The following is a 19,440-nucleotide window of genomic DNA, read 5'->3' as shown; positions in this document are numbered from 1 at the left end:
GGGTACAGGGACATTGAAAACTTCGTCTGGTTAAAGCCTTGGGCAGAAAATTCAGAGGAGGCTCCAAAGCCCACCAGCAGGCTGCATCTCCGTCTGTTTTAAGTAGAAACTCCCTAATGGCAACCCTGCTTCTACTTAAACAGAATAGGAGTGAGAAGGGAACAGAGCTCAGGAAGTAGGGGAACACCGAAGACTCCTGTAGTGTTACAGAATGGGAGCAAAGGAAGTTTGAGGAACATGGTGGAGTTTGTCCGGTGTTACAGTATTTTTTTTTTGGGGGGGGAGCATAGCTCAGCAAGATGATGTGGAGATTCGGTTCTCCTCCTCTAGTTGAGCTCCTGAATATCATGTTGATTCTATTCATTTGCTGATATTAAACATTATTTTTTCCTGGTTTTTTTTTTTTTTTTAATTGTGGGGGACATCAGAATCAAGACTGTGGTCATGTGAGTGTGAAACATGAACTGTTGAAAGTGGCCCAGCGTGTCTTCCAGTATCACATGATTCTAACAGGTGAGTGGAACAGAAAGGAACCGGCCCAGTGTCTGAAACGGTTCGGGTCTCACTCCCACTCTAAAGCAGTGTGCTGACTGTCCTGTGGAGTGCAAGTGACCCAACCGGATTTGAATCGGACTTTCCCAGTCTTGGACGTTTGTTCTGTCCAAGAGATGAGCAACTTTAGTTCTGTAAAGCTTTCAAAAGATCTGATGTACAGAAAAACCAAGCAAACAAATTGGCTGAGATAGTAGATCACTTTATGTAGATCAGATGAATGTTAAATGTGGCTGAGAAGCAACTCTGAAACGTGGACCTGTTTCCTCTTTTTTAGCCCCCCCTTCATACTGCAAGGAATTACTATAGCTTCATATCTTCTCTGGGCTTTGCAAAGGTCCCAGAAGCACATATGGATCTTTCCCAAGACATGGCATCCCTAAACATGTTATTTCCAATCCTATACCAATGGCTCTCCACCTGTTGGAGGTCACCAAAAACTGAACACCTTCATACTAAGAACATAAGAATAGCCTTACTGGGTCAGACAACGGTCCATCAAGCGGTCCCTAGTACCTGGCCAAAACCCAAAGAGTACCAACATTCCTACCGATCCAGGGTAAGCAGAGGTTTCCCCCATGTCTTTCTCAATAAGAAACTATGGACTTTTCCTCCATGAAATTGTCCAAACCCTTCTTAAAACCAGCTACCTGCACAGACTAGGACAGCCATGCTCTGTTTCCTACCATCAGGACTGCACTTCCCTGGTTCTATAGAGTTTTTCAACAAGCCGAGCTCTGTGAATTAACCTGGGTCTTGGGGCAGTTTTCAAATAGTTAGAGTGCCGTATTTATAACTGATTTTCAGAAAGAAATCACCTTCTATATGAAGGTTAGCTGGCATAAGAATGAAAACTATTTCTGCGGCTGAAGAGTTTAAAAAAAATCTCTCTATATTTATGCCCTGATCTAAAGACAGGAATGCCTGGTTTTAACCCAGTTAAAGATGCAGGCTTTATATGGCTAAGCCTCTATTTTTACATGCTTTGAAAACAATTCCTGATGAGATCTCTGCAAGTCAAGCCTCTCTGAGGCCCATGGGGGCCACGGTTGAGCCCCTCATTTGAAAGAAGATTGGGTGGGTAAATGTCACAGATGAGAAATTGAAATCTGGTATCTGATGCAGTGATGTGAAGGAGGTTTGAGCTAGACTGATTTGTTTTTTGGGGGTTTTATTTTAGATTACTTGAACAATCTCCACCCTGACTCTGCAGAGTATGAGGACACACAAGGTAAGTGGATACAGGCAGAAAGTTCCCACATAGGGGGAGAGAGGACACGTGTACTATATGGACATTGGACAGTTATCAAGGACACTTATGGTACCATCAAATTCTCAGAAATGGGAGAGTGTGGTGCAGGGGTTAAAGCTACAGCCTGAGGTTGTGGGTTCAAATCCCATGCTGCTCCTTGTGACCCTGGGCAAGTCACTTAATACCCCCATTGCTTCAGGTACATTAGATAGATTTAGAGGGGAAAATGTTTGAGTACCTGAATAAATGAATGCAAACCGTTCTGAGCTCCCCTGGAAGAACAATATAGAAAATTGAATGATAAATAAATAAATAGGAAAAGTCTCTGGCATTCTTCAGCACATGGATAAACTCAGTAGACCTATAGTGCTCTTTAACAAAATGCATTTCTTTTTCCTCAGAAATAAAATACTGCGTTTTTGTGCTCTTGTGTTTCCTTCTTCAGCTGCGCTGGTCATTATTTCGGAGGTTGCAGATCGAGCGAATGACTGCATGCAGGAAGGGGTGAGTGTACCCCTCTGTAGGGCTGCCAGCATCCTCAGTTGTAGTCTGTGTGCAGATCCCATCATGATTTACATTGCTGTGCACTAGTTTTCAGGAAAAATGCCCAAAGGCACGCGCACCTCCTCTTGTCATGGCTGCTCTTTCTGGCTAAAATGAGACATGCCTTTCTGAAAGTGCGCATACGTGGGATGCTATGTCTCCATTGACACCCCCACCCCCCCCTTTACAAAACTGTAGCGTGGTTTTTGGTGGCAGTAACAGCTCCGATGCTCATAGGAATTCTGTGAGCGTCCAAGCTGTCACCGCCATGACCTGTGCTAAAAACCACGCTATAGTTTTGTAAAAGGGAGAGTGAATGTGCTATCGCACGTATCATTACCCATATCCAGCCTGGTAAGGTTTCAAAGATCCCATTTGCATGGGTAGAACTCTGCTCCTCCGAGACCCTCTGCAGTTTGGGCTTTCGTGGGATTTTTTTTAGCAAAAGGTTTAGTCCCTCCTGATTTGAAAATGGCCAAACCATCGTCACTTCCCCAGTAGTGTGAGGGAGTCAGATTTAAGTCCTTGCCCCCCAATTCCCTGGGTTCTCAAGCTCAGCCAAAAAGACTGGAAAGGGGCTGTAAATATTTATTAGTGTAAAGCATGATAGATTTTGTCTGGTTAGGACTGGGTTTCTCCCCTTCTCTCATTCTTTTATTATCACACTGTCGTACTCCCTCTTTAATATTCCTCTCTGCTAAGACACTCTCTCTCTCTCACATTGTCTCTTTCTTGTTTTGCTTCGCAGGAGAATTTGCAAAGGTTGGTTCATATCCAGCACAGTGTTAGGGGCCAGAGCAGCCTCCTGCAGCCAGGAAGGGTGAGCATCTGTCCAAGCCACTTTATGATGGGTCTGAGGAAACTAGATCTTTGTGTATAAGCCAGCAGTCTCCTCCTGCTCCTTTGGGGATTTCTACTGGATTACAGTACCCTGGGGTGTGGCCCCTCCCGTGCAGCCCGGCTAATACAGTGACACAGGGGCCACAGATGATTCTCGCCAAGAGGGAGAATTAGAAGGCCTTGAGCATGCGCAGATGCATGCTCAAGGCCCGGCAGAGACAGGAAGTTCTTCAAGTGGCACCGGCACGTCCTGTGGGCTGTGTGCCGGTGCCAGACGGGGGTAAGTTTCAAGTTGTTCTGGCGGGGGGTGCCGGTGCGAGCGGGGGATGGGGGGAGCGATGCCAGTTCATGGGTGGGGGGGAGGGGTGCTCGCAAATCGAGTCAACACTCGGTTTGGGAGACAAGTTTTGCGAGAATGTTTTGCTCATCTTGCAAAACACTCGCAAGCCAGGTTACTCGCAAACCGAGGTTTGACTGTATTAAGAAAATAGAATTGTATAGCTACACAAGACAAGGCTGTGAGATGGAGTGAATTCAAAAGAAGCAATTTGATTGCTGAATAAAATTGTCTCTGGGGATAGTTGAGGCCTGATTATTCTGGCAGATACAGTATGTGTCTTGTGCTAGAATCTTCTGAGCTGCTGGCGCTTCTGATGAAGCACTGATACGTCTGAATAAGCAGCGTCTCCGCATGTTGAGAAGCCCTAAATGCTGATGAAGGTATTGAGACATCTGTTTCTTTCCCCAGGAATTTGTTAAAGAAGGAACCCTGATGAAAGTGTCTGAGAAAAGCAGCCATCCTTGCCACTTGTTCCTGGTAAGCCTTAAGGGACTCTCTCATTGCCATCAAGGCTCTGCAGGCTGCAGCGCCTGGGAAGGGGACGCACTTCATATACGTTCATGCAAGTTTGAGGTTGAAGTGGAAAGGAATTCATTCCCCAGACTGAAGCATTAAACCAAGGGAGGGCATCCAGCCTCATTCTCTGGTAATATGGGGCCTCTGATTTACAGACATAGAGGATACTGAAATAGGTGGCTTTTGTTTATTAATTTTTTTCATTAAATATTTTATTAGATTTTAAATAAATACATACAAAACAAAACAACAAGTGGACAAAGACATTAGTCATGAGAAGTTGTAAGAGTATCATAATAACTGCCATAAGTATATTAATTACAGAATTTAAGCAAAGGTTCCCATATTCGGTCAAATCTCCTCAAATTGCCATACTTAACTGCACTCATTTTTTCATACTTAGCATACAAACACACCAAACTCCACCAATTGTTGTCTTCCAATTTAGAAGAGACCGATTGCTGTGTTTTGTACACGCTGGAGACATCGTATGTTCTTTGCCGTGAGACCGTTGAATAGAGTGTTGCAGTAGTCCATATGGAAGAGGACCAAGGCAAAGTGTAGCTGGGTGAAGTACTCCCTTGCTTTCCACAGTTGTTGCAGGTAGTAAAATGAGGAAGATACCGCCTAGGCAGTTATGGGGATCCAAAGGAGTCTGCTTAGTGCATCTTGTACCAGGAGGGGGGGGAGCATTACTTGCAGAAGATGAGGTGTGTACGCAACCCATCAGCAGCGGCCTGACGTGTGTTAGGTGTGCCAGCAGAGTGTGTCTACCACATGCGCTGTTCGTGTTTGCTCAGTATATTAATAATGAGATTTATGTAAAATCTCAGCTTTAGGTTGGCAAATGCAGCTCTTTAGCATAGTACGATTGATAGTGCAGTAATGATCGCAGGAAGCCAACAGTGTTTCTGAAGAGCCCTGTTAGCCATGATTGCTTCTTCCCAGAAAATAATTGAACTTCCAAGCCCCTAATGTTGTTATAAATCGTCAATTTCTCATCAGCAACTCGCTTACCAGCTCCCCAGGCCCATGTGGATGAAATTCAAGAGGCAGGACAGAAACTTCATTTTTAAACTGTGAAATCTTTCCACTCTGTCAGTTTAAGCCAGCTGAAGTGTCTTCAAACCCTACAAAACTCTGCCGCTCCCTTTCTTCCTTTTTATTATTCAAATTGCTCTGCCTCCCTGTCTGTATTCACATTTGTTTTAAGATTTTATGCTTAATCTGTAAAGCCCCGTTATCTGTCCTCACTAACAATCACACACCCCTGTCCATTCCCTTTGTTCATTGTTCTACCTTTCCCCAGTAGGTAACTACGAGTCCACTAGACATTCAAACTTCTTTTTTTTCTGGTCCCAAAATGATGGAACAGCATACCCCTCATCCCCATTTCAAGTGGACCTTTTCAAAATTTAAAGGTGAGGTGATTCTTTATTTCCCCTTCTCTCCCACCCAATGGTCTCTTGTTCCCTTGTATCCCTCCTCCTCACAGGAACTTCTTTCTCTGTTGTTCTTTTTGCACTGAGGAGGGGTCTCTTCGTTGTTCATTCTTCTCTGAATAAAGTTGATTTGATATCATTCATGGAAGGAGGCCCCGCCCTCACACTTTTATAATTTCTATCCCATTTTAACAACCTACTAGCAACGCATGCAGTGAAATTAGATCACCACCTCTCCAACATGCTGACAACAACGACTCACTACAAAACATTGCGAAAGGAAATTAAAACCAGAGAAGAGGTACTGAAGGGAATAGACTTAGTAGATAAGGGCAGGTTGTTCACCCTCTCCAAGGTAGGGAGAACGAGAGGGCACTCTCTAAAACTGAAAGGGGATAGATTCCGTACAAACGTAAGGAAGTTCTTCTTTACCCAGAGAGTGGTGGAAAACCGGAACGCTCTTCCGAAGTCTGTCATAGGGGAAAACACCCTCCAGGGATTCAAGACAAAGTTAGACAAAAAGTTCCTGCTGAACTGGAACGTGCTCAGGTAGGACTAGTCTCAGTTAGGGCATTGATCTTTGATCAGAGGTCCGCCGCGTGAGCGGACTGCGGGGCACGATGGTCTGACCCAGCAGCGACAATTCTTATGTTCTTCAGAAAATTTATCAAGAAATACTAATACTAATACATCTCCTTGACTATTCCCAGCCTTGTAAACTTCCCAGCAAAATCTCAACCATGTAATTAGCACCCTTATCTGTAATTTTCATGGAAATGACCGATTATCTTCTTTTGTAATCTGCCTAGAACTGCAAGGTATTGGTGGACTAGAAGTAATGTAATTGGTGGACTAATGTAATGTAAATTTAATAGTGGAGACTTTTTTCTCTTGTGCTGATTTGGCACGTGTAACCCCTCCCCACCTGCCCATGCCCCTTCTGTCTGATATGAAGTGTCAGGGTGGATCTCGGAGCCAGCAGTACTAGAAATTGTAATGTGATCAGCACGGTGGATCTGTGACTAAGCTGATTCAATTAGCAGCAGCAGAGTAGAAAACCGTAAGTGAAAAGAAGAAGCTCCCTGACAAGACGTTTATCACTTTCTTGTCTCTGGGTGTTGAAGACTGCGTTGCATGTCTGGGAGGGAGAAACGGGCCCAGCAGGTGCTGTGGCCTCTTGAGGTTTCTGAGTGGACACAGACTGGTTCCTTAACCTTTGCAAAGCTGGAGAGGAGCTCAAGAAAATCTTGACTGGATGGAACTTCCTGGAATTGGCCAGTCAGCTGCCAGCGTCTTGCAGTGAACGTCACATGGATTTGATGAACCATAACAGATCACATGGGAATAAGTGTGGCTCTTTCCAGACTAGGGAGCCAGTGAGATGTTACCAAATATATGCAATAGACATAAATATTCAGGTCTGTTCATGCACTTCCTGCTACCTTTGAGACGCCATAAACAGGTAGATAGCTGGGCCGAACAGATTTGGCCACCTGGAAATCTCATGGAGTGAACCTTCCTTTGCACAAAAAGGAGTGTGACCTCTAGTGGAGGGGTACAAGAACTGTAAGGTTACTGCATTTGAAGGGAATTCTGTAAATGACGGCTAAAGATTGATTCTCATTTGGCGCCCAACTTTCAGCGCGGAAAAACGTTTTCTGACAAATTCAAGGCACTGAAATAGGACTAAATCAGCAGATTAGCACAATAGTACATGTGCCTACCCTGTTATAAGACAGCAGTTAAGACCTGGAAGGTGTCCTACCACCATCTAACCAATTGGGATGCATGTCTAAAAAAAAATCAATGCAGCGAACAGTGCCTATGTTGAAGGCGCCATTTACACACTTCCGGAAGTGTCTAGGTATACCTGAAGCCAGCGTGAGCATGGTTTACGCCAGAAGTGGTCTTAGGTGACCCTAGGCGCTTCTGTAGTGCAAGACCTGTAAAATGCTGGCCTACATTTAAGGTGCCTGTTTTTAAAGACAACCGCAATTCTATAAACAGCACTGATGCACGATTGATGTGTTTGGATGTTTTTAGGTGGCTGCCAATACTGACACCGTAATAGAATCCGGGCCTAAGTGTCTGTGTGTAACTGTAAAGGGGGTGTGGCCGTGGGAGGAGCATGGATGGGTTGTTTCAGTAGTGTTGGTTGCAAAATTTTTCTGGCGCTTTTACTGACTCCAGCCCTTAATGTCTGCTTTTACATGAGAGTCCGAAAAGGTGCCTGATTTTTTCAAGGGGGCTTATGTGTCTTCATAGAGTAAGACTTCCAGAAGCAATCCGGGATTAAGCTGCATTTCAGCGCTGTGATACCTTGGCAGACGCATTTGATGAAAATGTATATTTTTCTCCTTCTGCCTCTTTCAGATGAATGATGTCTTGCTGTACACATACCCACAGAAGGATGGCAAGTACCGACTAAAGAATACCTTGTCTGTGGCTGGAATGCGGGTGAGAATTTAGCTCCCGGAAGGTGGCTCTTTACAGTGTCATGTGACTTGTGTGGCTGTCTGTGGGCTATTGGAGGCATTCGTGGAAACGCACTTTCTTTAGAAAGTTCTGTGGCCTAATAGAGCAGGGGCTGACATCGGGGAAGGCTGGTTCAAATCCCACGGCTGCTCCATACGATCTTGGACAAGCCACTTACTGCTTGATGCACTAAAGTCAGCGATTGCTGCTAAACCTGTTTGCACAGCTTTACCGACGGTCACTTTTACTGACCCGATTCACAAAATGGCTCATCGCGTTTTTCCCCTCAATTGCTCATTTTCCGATCCGACCATGCAAATTAGCTAAAGCCCCGTGCAAAGTAGCCAAGCGATTGATGCACTAACATTGCTTGGCTATGCAAAAAAACTGACAGGTCTATCTGTTTTTTTTCCAATGGCTCAGACGCCTAAGTCTCCTCCCTCTGTATCCCATGTGATGCACAGGGAAGGGCCTAAGGTCCTGATTTGCTCTGACATCACACCTTAGGCCCCCCATGTGCATCACATGGGATACAGAAGAAGGAGCCTAAGGCCCTAGTTGGTCCAATCAGGGCCTTAGGCTCCTCCCCATGCATCACATGGTACACTGGGGAGGAGAAGGCCTGTCATTTTCGATAGGTGGGCTTTGGAGCTGGAGTGACCATGCTTCCCTCAAGCTCCCAACATCTATCAAAGGTATGTTCGAGGAGTAGAGGGGTTTCTGGGGAGCATCCAATGGCAGGAAGGAGTGGGCATCCTTCCTGCCTTTTTTAAATTTTTTTTTGGGGGGAGGAAGGGGATTGTTTGGAAGGGGGGCTTTGTTGGCAAGAGGAGTGAGCATCTCTCCTGCCAATTTTCTCTCATGAGAGCAGTGGGGATGGCATGGCAGGAGGGAGTGGGCATCCCTCTTGCCATTTTCACTGCAGCGGGGGTGGGGGTTGGTTGGCTCCCAGTGCCAGGATGTCAGGGAGGGCTTTTTTCTTTCTTTTTTATGGGGCAGATATCTGTCCATTAAAAAAAAAAAAAAGTTTCCTGCCCTGAACAGCTGAGTGGCAGGAGGCTGCTTTTGGGGCTTCCCCTGCCTCTCAGCTGCTGGGGCTTCCCTTTACCGGCTTTGTGCCTGTTTAAGAGTCGCTCTCATACCGATCAATCGGATGAGAGAGATGGAGATTATGATAAACTTCCACGTGAATCATTTGCATGCAATCTTTTTGGTACATCGATCATGTTTCCAAAATCAGCCAGAGAATCGGCCAACAGCAATCCAGTCGATATTAGCGATTATGTTTAGTGCATCCAGGCCTTAATCCTAATGGTCAGAGCTGGTGACTAAGAACCAGAGTTCAAATCCCATGGTGATTCCTTGTGATCTTGGTCAAGCCACTTAACCATCCATTGATTGCAATACAGATTTAAAGATTATAAGCCCCCCAGAACAGGAAAATACCTAATATGTAAACCACTTTGTAAGCACAGAAAGGCGATACATAAATTTCTATCGCCCCCTGAGCTGCCACTGAAAAGGACACAAGTAAATTGAAATGTAATACAGCCAGAGTTATCCATCTGAAAAGGGAATTGGATTTGGGGGTGTGGTGCACTTTGATATATAATCTGTTCTGTCCATTTAGGCAGATAATGCAAACGTGTAAGTTACATGATTTAAGTTTGTAGGTGAACATCAGAGCTGGATGTTTCAAATTATACATTCACAGTGTGGCTGAATAAGAACATAAGAATAGCCTTACTGGGTCAGACCCATGGTCCATCAAGCCCTTCAAGGCCTCCATCCCCTACAGTGTTTCCATTGAGAATCACTTTGCTGCTCTTTCTTTCTAGGTCAACCGACCGATTGGTGAGAAGGTGCAGAACATGTTGAAGGTGGAGTGTCTGGACCGTTGCCTAATTCTGTCAGCCAGGTATGAGAGCTTGTGGTTCCTATCAGGTATCAGGCTGTGAATACACGGCAGAAGGGCAGCCTGGCAGACATAAGTCTCTCCCCCAAAATCAGGAATCTTTATGGCTGAGTGCAAGTATTGCCAAAGTAGCTTTTCAGAAGAGTTGTCATGTTTAAATAGCAGCCTGAACTCTAAGGACTTTCTTAGAGATCAGACTCCACAAGTGACCCTTGAGGGGAGGAATGCTGGCCTAGTGCCTAACCCTCAGTAAGCCTGGTTCTAAGAGAGATACCAAAATCTGCTCCTCGGATGTTGTGAATAACATGAAGCAAAGCTTGAAGAAAGGTCTGAAATTTGGCAGCTAAAACTTAATGATAAGAAATGCAAGGTCATGCATTTGGGCAGCAAAAACCTGAAGGAACAGTACATGTGCACGACAGAAGAGCAGGACTTGGGTATGATTGTATGTGATGATCTTAATGTGGCCAAACAGGTTGAAAAGGTGACAGCGAAAGCTAGAAGGATGCTAGGTTGCATAGGGAGAGGTAGAGCCAGTAGGAAAAAGGAGGTATTGATGCCCCTATAAAAGTCTGGTGAGACCTCATTTGGAATATTGTGTACAATTCTGGAGGCCGCATCTTCAAGAGGATGGAGTCGGTCTTCATGATAAGGTGTATGGGGACAGACTTAAAGATCTCAATCTGTATACTTTGGAGGAAAGTGGGAGAGGGGAGATGCGATAGAGACGTTTAAATACCTACGTGGCATAAATGCGCATGAGTCGAGTCTTTCATGTGAAAGGAAACGGCAATGAGAGGGCATAGGATGAAGTTAAGAGGTGATGATGGGCTCCGGAGTAATCTAAAGAAATACTTTTTTACAGAAAGGGTGGTAGATGTGTGGAACAGTCTCCTAGGAGTGGGTCCAGGAAGTGATGTCAAAGGAAGAACAAACGCTAGTGTTTTGGGGGTTGCTGCTCGCAGCAGGAACATTACAGAGGTGCAGGGGGAGGGAAGTGGGGGCAGAGAGGATGGGTGTTTGTGCCCTCACCCAGACCGACACCCGGGGTGGACCAACCTCCCCCCCTTACTATGCCACTGTTATTGATTGTCGTATAGCACCAGCCTCCCACCAGAAGCTTCATTCAAGAATAACTTGCAACTCGCACACTCCTAAGCAAATCCTTTCATTTGTTTCATGTTTTCAACTTTTTAAAAGGAAGAAGCTAGGTTCTTTGGGTGTTCCCTAGTTCCCGTCTCTGTCCACTTGTTGCACCGTTGCCCAATTTAATGAACTTTTGTCTCCTCTCCAAACTAAAGAACCTGAACCCCTACTTTTCTTGAAGGGAATGAGACGCGGGCAGCATTTCTCTATCTCTCCTAAATCTGCCTCTGTAGTTGTCTTTCCTTCGGACCCCCGCTAAGTGTAAATTAGTTTACAAAGAGAAACGTCCTCGGGAGAAAAAAGAAGCAAATAGCGAGTGTCTTCTGTGTGAGATGAGGTTTAAAGTCTGAGGAAGTGTCGTGGGCAGGGACTCGCACCTGTAACTGCTGCAGTCCTGGAGCTCAGACACCGTCTCCAGCTGCTCTTTCAGGGAGCCAGAGCATCTCACTATTCCCCCATTCCCCTCCCCCTTTGCACCAAGCCACTTGATATCATATCAGCACCAATTAGCTGTTGTCTTAGCGTCGGGTGCTTGTATTAACTCAGATCAGTTCTGCCTCCTCCTCTTGCCCCATTTAATTTTACACCAGTGTAGCAAAACCCCATCGTATAACGAAATCTGACCCGCTCCCATTCACTTGAGCTGATTAAGGATTCTGCTGCTCTTGTAAGTCCAATAGAAAGGACTGATCTTTACTTTAGGTGGATTAACCCTGAACCTCACCACTTTATCAAAAAGACCTGGGGCAGAGTGGTAGATTGTGGTGACTCGGTCTAAATAGATCTTGCTCCCATTCCTAAAGCCACCGGCACAGGGAAGGAGTTAATCCAGCTCATAGAAAGGCCCCGAGGAATGCTCACTCAGCTGAAAGTGGAAGAGGGGAAAGACCCTGCAGTATGGATCACAGGTCAGACACATGATCTTGAAGAGAGGAGGGTGACCCTACCCACCTTGGCACATTCTGACAGTACCTGTTCTCCAAGGTTTCACGTTTATTTATTATTTGATATACCGTTTGTTAAGTAATAGCTAAACAGTTTACAATGGAAATTGTTTAAAATACAACTTAAAATATTTTAAAAAAAGGTGGATGGGTTTCGAAACTAATGAGAAGGACTAGAAGGAAAGGACACGAGGACATATAAAAAAATACATTGAGATAAAACAAAAAAGGGGGGGGGGGAGAGGGAGGGGGCCGCTTCTAAAGAAGCATTTTTGTTCTTTTTGCTGCTCCCCTCCTGTTTTCCACTTTCCTGGGGTCTTTCTTTTGGAGTCGGGGTTGGTAGGGGGGGAGAGTTGTTGAGTTTTATGTCAGCCAGTGGTATTATTTTTTTTACAGCTGAACGTGGAGAGGGTGCATAGCAGGACAGGGGTCAGCTCTCGCCCCCTCCACATATTATATACCACAAAGGACATTCTTAGCTGCCTTTTAACAGCGTTCCCTTCTAGGGAAAACAGAGCTTGAGGCCATAGTGGGCATTGTGCATAACGAATCTCTTCTTCGCCATGACCTTTGGGGGGGGCCTCGTGTGGACTCAAGGGACAGTATAAATACAGTATATCCTGTTGGGATTTCTACCCGAGACAACCACAGGTCTGGAGTAATTTGTTAAGAATGAAAACCTCTAAATTAATTGGAGGCCTATTGTCTGTGTGATGCTAACTTGGTGGCAGGTATGGGGCAGTGGCGTGTGAAAGCTCCCTGGATCAATCCTTTGTGTCAGGGATGAGCTGGGGAAGCTATGGAAACAATAGTCACAGCCTCCTGGGGAGGTGAGGGGGAAGAGTGAAACCTAGTGGCTAGATTGAAAGGGTCGATTTGATTTGATTGACTTTAATGGCCAAGGTTCTAAGTTTCCAATAATACAATACAGTATAATAACAAACTACAGTATATGACAGTGCAGATCTAACTCATAACTCACTATGCATAAAAATATGAATAGTTTATATCCCGATCAAAGCTTTTTTTTTCAAAGCCTTCCAAAGCAGTAGATAATTAGAAATCCTGCTTAGCTCAGTTGGAAGCGAGTGCCATAATGATGGCCGAGCCTTACAGAAAGCTTTGTTAGTTGAATCCTATATTTCGGAGAAAAATGTAGCATATGTTTAGGCAAGCATTTTTGTAATATATCTGACAGATAATCGGGAATGCCCATATGAAAATCTTTATGAACCAAGCACAACAACTTCAGTGAAATCCACACCCTGTTCGGAAGCCAGTAGAGAAGTGTCTCTTCCCGTGGGACCAGCAAGGACATTATTAATTGCCACTAGCCCACAGTCCCCACTGTGCCATGCAGCGATTTGCCACAACCACACAAAGTCACCAATGTTCCTACAAGAAGACATATGGTTCAGGAACCACTGCCACCAGACTGGGGTAGACCTCTTGGGCTTACCCCAGTCATCCGAGCAAACCATGGCCATTAAAGTGCTCTATGCAGTCAGAGACGATGCGTTTTAGGTTCATTTCTTCTCTAAGTCCTTCTTTCATCCTCCCTCTACAACCCATTCCACCCTGACCAATATCTCCTGTCTTGTGTCCCTGCTCCTATCCATTGAGCATCTCCCTTCTCGGAGTCCTTAATCTTGCCCTGCTCAATATCTCCCGTGTCCATTTCCCTCCCCATCTGAACAGCATTGCCCCTCAGTGTCTTTATCCCTCTTCATGACCAGATTCTCCTCTCACTCTTCCTTTCCTCCTAGGGCCAGCATTTCTCTATCTTCTTTCTTTTCCTCTTACCCCCTTCTCTGGGAACTATTCCTGCCCTCCTCCTTTTCTCCTTCCTTCCTGTTCCACATCTCTAGTTCAGAATCTTTTTCCCCCTTTCTCTCCAAAGGCAATGTCCCTCTTCTTTCCTTTATTTTCTCTCCTCTTCCAATCCCCCCCCCCTCATTACAGGTGCTTTTCTGTGTTTTTCTCTCTCCTTCCAACCCCCCTCCCCCCCATAGGTGCTTCTCTTTCTGATTCTTTCTTTCCAATGCCACCAGTGGAATCTGCCCATCCTCTCTCCCCACCTCCTGAAACCCCCACCTACTTCCTCCCTGGGCGCTGCATTGAATCTTTGGGCAGCTGACGGCAACAACAAGGTGAGCCTGCTGCCATCGGCATGCCCCAGAAGTTGCTTCTCTGCAGTGACTTCAAGTTCCCGTGTAGGCATGTCCTGCTGAGAGGTGGGTTCTAGGGCATGCCAATGGCAGCAGGTTCACCTTGTTGCCTCTACTGGGATACACAAAGATTCAATGCAGCAACCAGGGAGGAGGTAGGTGGGGGAGTTGGAAGAGCCAGCTATACCCAGACAGACCCCCTCAATCTAAAAAAACTCGTGTGGACACTCGGGCAGTCCTCTAAAAAGAGGGCATGTGCGGGTTTTCCCAGACATATGGTAATCCTAAACCAGAGATCCCTGGCTGCAGGTAAGAAATAAGCCCTCAGCTATATGCAGAGGTTCTGATCCAGTGGTAGCTGTCATTGTAAGATGTAGTTACTGAAACTGCAGTAATAAAACCTTGTCCTCTGTCATTGTAACTTGTATTATCCCAGGACAAGCAGGCAGCATATTCTTGACTGATGGGTGACATCTAGTGGCCAGTCAGAAAGCTGGACATTCTTTAGCACTCTCCAGACCAGTAGAGGTTAATCTTTACGAATGGTATATATCCAATCATGACCAGCAGGTGGAGACTGAAAACAAAACTGTGGGACAGTATATAATATACTCCCTTCTCTATTTACATCAGTCTTCTTTCAGTCTCCAGCAGGTGTTGAGTGATCTGTACCCATCTCCCTTGGTAGGGCTGTTGGAATTTGTTTAGGAGGTTTCTAGTCCCTGTTTTTGGCCGGACAGAGCTTGGGCGGGCCCTGTTTGACCTCGGGGGTGTCAAACCCGGCGGGTCTCGAGCGGGGTCCCTCCCCCCACTTCCTCCACCTCCCCACATTTTTCTAGAGGAGCCTCAGCAATAAGCCTTGCCCCCTAAATCAAGCAAGGCATATTGCTTCGAGAGCCTGTGGAGTCTGTTCTGTAAAAAAAAAAAATCCTGAGGTAGTGCCGGTCTGCAGGGTTGCTTCCCTGTCAGTTTAATGGTTTTTACTGTATTTTTTCATCTAACCGGCACTTTGTTTCTAGCTAGGTCGCGTATGGAGCAATTGTGCCCTTCTCCGGGGGAGTGGGACACAATTAGGTCCAGCCGCGAGGCACTCGCGGCCGGACTGAATTCGGTAGTTTGGGCCGGTGAAGTGGTGGAGCTCCGTCGGCAGCGGCTGCAGGTGCCCAGAGCTCCCCGCCGATGGTGCCTCGCGAGTCGGCTGGGAGCAGTGGGGAAGCCCAGTCTTCCCCAACCGCCCACAGAGGGATTCCCCGAAGGATTCCCTCTCAGCTGATTTTTTGACAGCTGATGCCGACTTGCCTGTTTTAGCGGCTGGGACTGTTCAGCCTTCTCAGCCGCTACAGGCCATGGAGGGAGCATTTTTGGCGGGAACTTCACCATTTTCTCTGTCTGGCCCCTCCATTTTGTCTGCAACCTCAGGTGACCTTCCCCCTGTATTGCAAACACAGGGGCAGGTTTCAGCAAGGACCCCCCAGGGGTTTTTTGCCCCCAATTTAATTTCTTTCTTTGTGCAGATAATTTGGGGGTCCCACGTGTACCTGGGGGGTTTCGGGGGTGGTTTCCCTCCGCGTCCCCTGTGGCTTTGCCTCCCTCTTTTCATTTGGCGTCCCCTCTTCCTCCTCCCTCATCTAAGTGCCCGCGGGGGGGGGGCTTGGATTGCAAATTGGTGGTCGGAGGAGCGTGTTGGCATGATTGAGGACCTGGCCGCTTTGGCAGGCTTCCAGGATCCTCTGGAGGGGATGCCCGCTGGCAGCGGGGCGGCGGGTTTCCCGTCTTCCAGAGCAGATGCGTCCGTGGTGCGCTTTTTATTCAGAGGGATGAGTTTTTAGACCTGATGTAGCAGGTCTCCTTGGTGCTGCATTTTTGAAGTTGCGCCACCGGAGATCCCGCGTATGGGGGCCCCTCTGCTTCAGGGGGTCTGTCCTGTTTCCCGCTCTTTTCCTGTGCGTCAGGATTTTTGGGATTTTGTGCTGGCGCAGTGGCCTACGGGCGCCGTTTCGTTTGGTGTGCGCCTTGGCTCATGGGTATCCCATCCCGGAGGGGGATAGGGCTACCTTAATTTCGCCAATGGGGGACGCGGTGGTCTCGGCACTTACTAAGCGGCATACCGTGCCTGTTATGGACGGTTCTGCTCTTAGGGTCTCTGAGGAGCGTACGTTAGAGACACTTCTAAGTATAATTTTGATGTCTCTGCCTTGGGGGTATTTGTGTGGGGCTGGTGGCTCGCACCGTGTTTCAGTGGTCTGAGCGTGTCCTGGATCGTGAGTCTGATGACTGGTCCTTAGTGGATCAGGAGGTGGTGAAGATTGAGATGACTGCCTCGTTCCTCTCGGTTGTTCTTTGTGACTTGGTGGCCGCACGCTGTACCTTGTGGCTTCGCGCTTGGTCGGCGGTTGCCGCGTCCAGAACTGAACTTCCCAAAATTTCCCTTTCGGGGGTTGTTTTTGTTTGGAGAGGACATAGATCCGGTGGTTCAGACTCTGATGGACTCTGAGGTGCCCCGTCTGCCTGAGGACTGTGCCCGCCCGGCGTCTCGGGTTGGCATTGCCCAGGGGCGTCTGCGGGAATTTTGCAAGTTTCGCCTGGGGCATGGGACTGCTTCTTTCCAGGCTTCCGGTTTTTCCCCGGGGTCGGTTGGCTTAGCGCATGCAGTCCTTTCAGGGGGCCCGTCGGGGGGCTGGGAGTTCCCCCCCCAGTTCCCCTGCTGCCCGTCCTGCGCGATGGCTCTTTGCCGGCGCCCCCTTTGGTTCCCGTGGGTGCCCGGCTTCGCAACTTGTTTCCCAAGTGGGCCGAGATCACGTACGATCAGTGGGTCCTGGTGGTGGTGCGGGACGGTTATGTACTTGAATTTTGCCCGCTCTCTGCCGGATCATATCTAGCCTCTCCATGTCAGGTGGCATGAGAGACGCTAGCCTTTCGCCAGACCCTTCAGCGCTTTCTAGATCTCAAAGCAGTTGTCCAGTGTCCCCTCAGGAGTGCGGTATCGGCTGGTACGCCATTTCCTTTGTGGGGCCCTAAAGGGAGGGGACCTTTCGGCCCATCCTTGGTTTAAACCGAGGTCAACAGGACTCTCAGAATTCCCTTTTATTCGCATGGACACACTGCAGTCTGTCCTTCTGGCGGTTCAGCCGGGGGAGTTCCTGACTTCTCTCGCTCTGGCGGAGGCCTACTTGCCTTTTTCTATTCGGACCTCTCCTCAGCTCTTTCTTTGCTTTGCGATGTTGGGTCTGCACTATCAGTTCTGTGTGCTTCCCTTGGGCCTGGCCACGACTCCCCGGACGTTCACCAAGTTGATGGTGGTCGTCATGGCAGCATTGCAGTCGGAGGGCATTCTGGTGCACCCCTACTGGGATGACTGGTTGATTCGGGCGAAGTCGTTGCAGGAGAGCGCCCGAGTTACGGCTCGGTGGTTGAGTTTCTCCGGTCACTGGGCTGGGTGGTCAACCTTTCCAAGCATCTGGAGTACCTTGGGGTTCTGTTCGACACCTCCTTGGGGAAGGTCTTCCTTCCAGAGGTCCGGGTAAGCAAATTGCAATCTCAGATTCGCCTTCTTTTGGCGTCCCGGTGTCCTCGGGCGCAGGATTTCCTCCAAGTCTTGGGGTCGATGGCAGCGTTCCTGGATGTTGTGAGGTGGGCGCGGGCCCACATGTGTCTCTTCAGTATGCTCTGCTCCGTAGATGGTTACCCCAGAGCACAGTTTGGAGGTCCCTGTCCCTCTGTGAGGCTTGGCGCGCTGCAGTCTTCTTTGGTGGCTCCAGACCTCTCATCTGGTCCAGAGGATGAGTCTGGATCTATCGCAGTGGACGGAGCTTCTCAAAGATGCCTGTCTCCTTGGTTGGGGGGGCTCAGTGTCTAGGTCACTCAGTTCAGGGCACCTGGTCCATGGAGGAGGCGTCCTGGTCGATCAACATGTTGGAGACCAGAGCCGTCCCTCTGGCGCTGTTGGCCTTCCGCTCCCTCTTGATGGGCAAGTCGGTCAGAGTCCTGTCTGACAATGCCACAGCGGTGGTTTATGTCAATCGTTGGGGCACCAAGAGCGCTCAGGTGGCGGGGGAGGTGGCTCGGCTCATGCTTTGGGGCGGAGTCACACCTTCTGGACCTCTCGGCCTCTCACATGGCCGGGGTGGAGAATGTTCAGGCGAACTTCCTCAGTCACATCTTAGATCCCAGAGAGTGGTGTCTCAGCCCCGTGGCTTTTCAGTTGATAATGCAGGCTTGGGGTCAGTCCCTGATGGACCTGATGGCCACGAGTGGCAATGCCGAGGTGTTCCGCTTCTTCAGTCGTCGTAGGGATGGGCTGGCCGAGGGTCTGGATGCTCTGGTTCAACCATGGCCAACAGAGGGGCTGTTGTGCATGTTCCCTCCGTGGCCATTAGTGGGCAGAGTTCTTCTCCGCATTGTTCGCCATCCGGGTCTGGTGGTTCTGGTGGCTCCAGATTGGCCTCGACATCCGTGATACGCAGATCTGGTGGCTCCAGATTGGCCTCGACATCCGTGATACGCAGATCTGGTGACACTCTTGTGGCGGATCCTCTTCCTCTGCCTTCCTTGGACGACCTTCTGACGCAGGGTCCCATTCCCATGTTCGACCCGTCTCCCTTCTGTCTTACGGCTTGGCTTTTGAAAGGGGTCGTCTTGGTAAGAAGGGGTATTCAGATAGGGTGATTTCTACACTCTTGGGGTCCTGGAGGCTTTCTACCTCTCAGGCTTCTGTGTGGATTTGACACTTCTTTGAGGGGTGGTGCCAGGTGCGGGGAGTGGTCTCTCTTCGCGTTTCTGTGCCTAACATCCTAGAGTTCTTGCTTGTTGGCCTGGATAGAGGCCTGGCTTCGGCTTCTCTCCGGGTTCAGCTTGTGGCCTTGTCAGCCTTTCGGGGGTTTGTGACAGGTCAGCGTTTGACAGCCATTCCTGATGTGATTCGCTTTTTGCGGGCGGCCAAGGTGCTCAGGCCTCCCGTGCGGTCCTCTGTTCCCTCTTGGAATCTCAGTCTGGTTCTCTCTATTCTGATGCACCCGCCCTTCGAACTGTTGGGCGGCTGCTCTTTGCAGGACCTTACTCTGAAGATGGTTTTTTTGGTGGACATTTCTTCCGCTAGGTGTGTTTCTGAGCTACAGGTTTTCTCTTGTAGGGCTCTCTTCTTGGAGTTTTCTAGGGAGCAGGTTGTCTTGAGGCCTGTTCCTTCCTTTTCTGCCGAAAGTAGTTTTTCCTTTTCATGTCAATCAATCTGTGGTCCTCCCGGTCTTGGGTAGTTGGGAGGGCTCTTCTGAGCAAAGACAGCTGAGCAAGTTGGATGTTGGTCGGGTCCTT

General features: G+C 48.1%; 1 protein-coding gene across 6 annotated transcripts in view; it reads left to right on the top strand.

The window, feature by feature from the left end:
- FGD5 (FYVE, RhoGEF and PH domain containing 5) overlaps positions 1–19,440 on the top strand; it is a 164,945-nt gene that overhangs the window by 132,854 nt on the left and 12,651 nt on the right. For all 6 annotated transcript variants that reach the window (XM_033925953.1, XM_033925954.1, XM_033925955.1 and 3 more), the window contains 7 exons: positions 429–513; positions 1,733–1,783; positions 2,250–2,308; positions 3,096–3,167; positions 3,936–4,004; positions 7,859–7,942; positions 9,799–9,878. In XM_033925953.1, the coding sequence (XP_033781844.1) occupies positions 429–513; positions 1,733–1,783; positions 2,250–2,308; positions 3,096–3,167; positions 3,936–4,004; positions 7,859–7,942; positions 9,799–9,878 (500 nt within the window). The remainder of the gene's footprint in view (positions 1–428; positions 514–1,732; positions 1,784–2,249; positions 2,309–3,095; positions 3,168–3,935; positions 4,005–7,858; positions 7,943–9,798; positions 9,879–19,440) is intronic.

Source organism: Geotrypetes seraphini, chromosome 17 (genome assembly GCF_902459505.1).
Source record: "Geotrypetes seraphini chromosome 17, aGeoSer1.1, whole genome shotgun sequence".
NCBI classification, from domain to species: Eukaryota; Metazoa; Chordata; class Amphibia; order Gymnophiona; family Dermophiidae; genus Geotrypetes; species Geotrypetes seraphini.
This window is presented reverse-complemented; position numbering and strand designations above follow the sequence as displayed.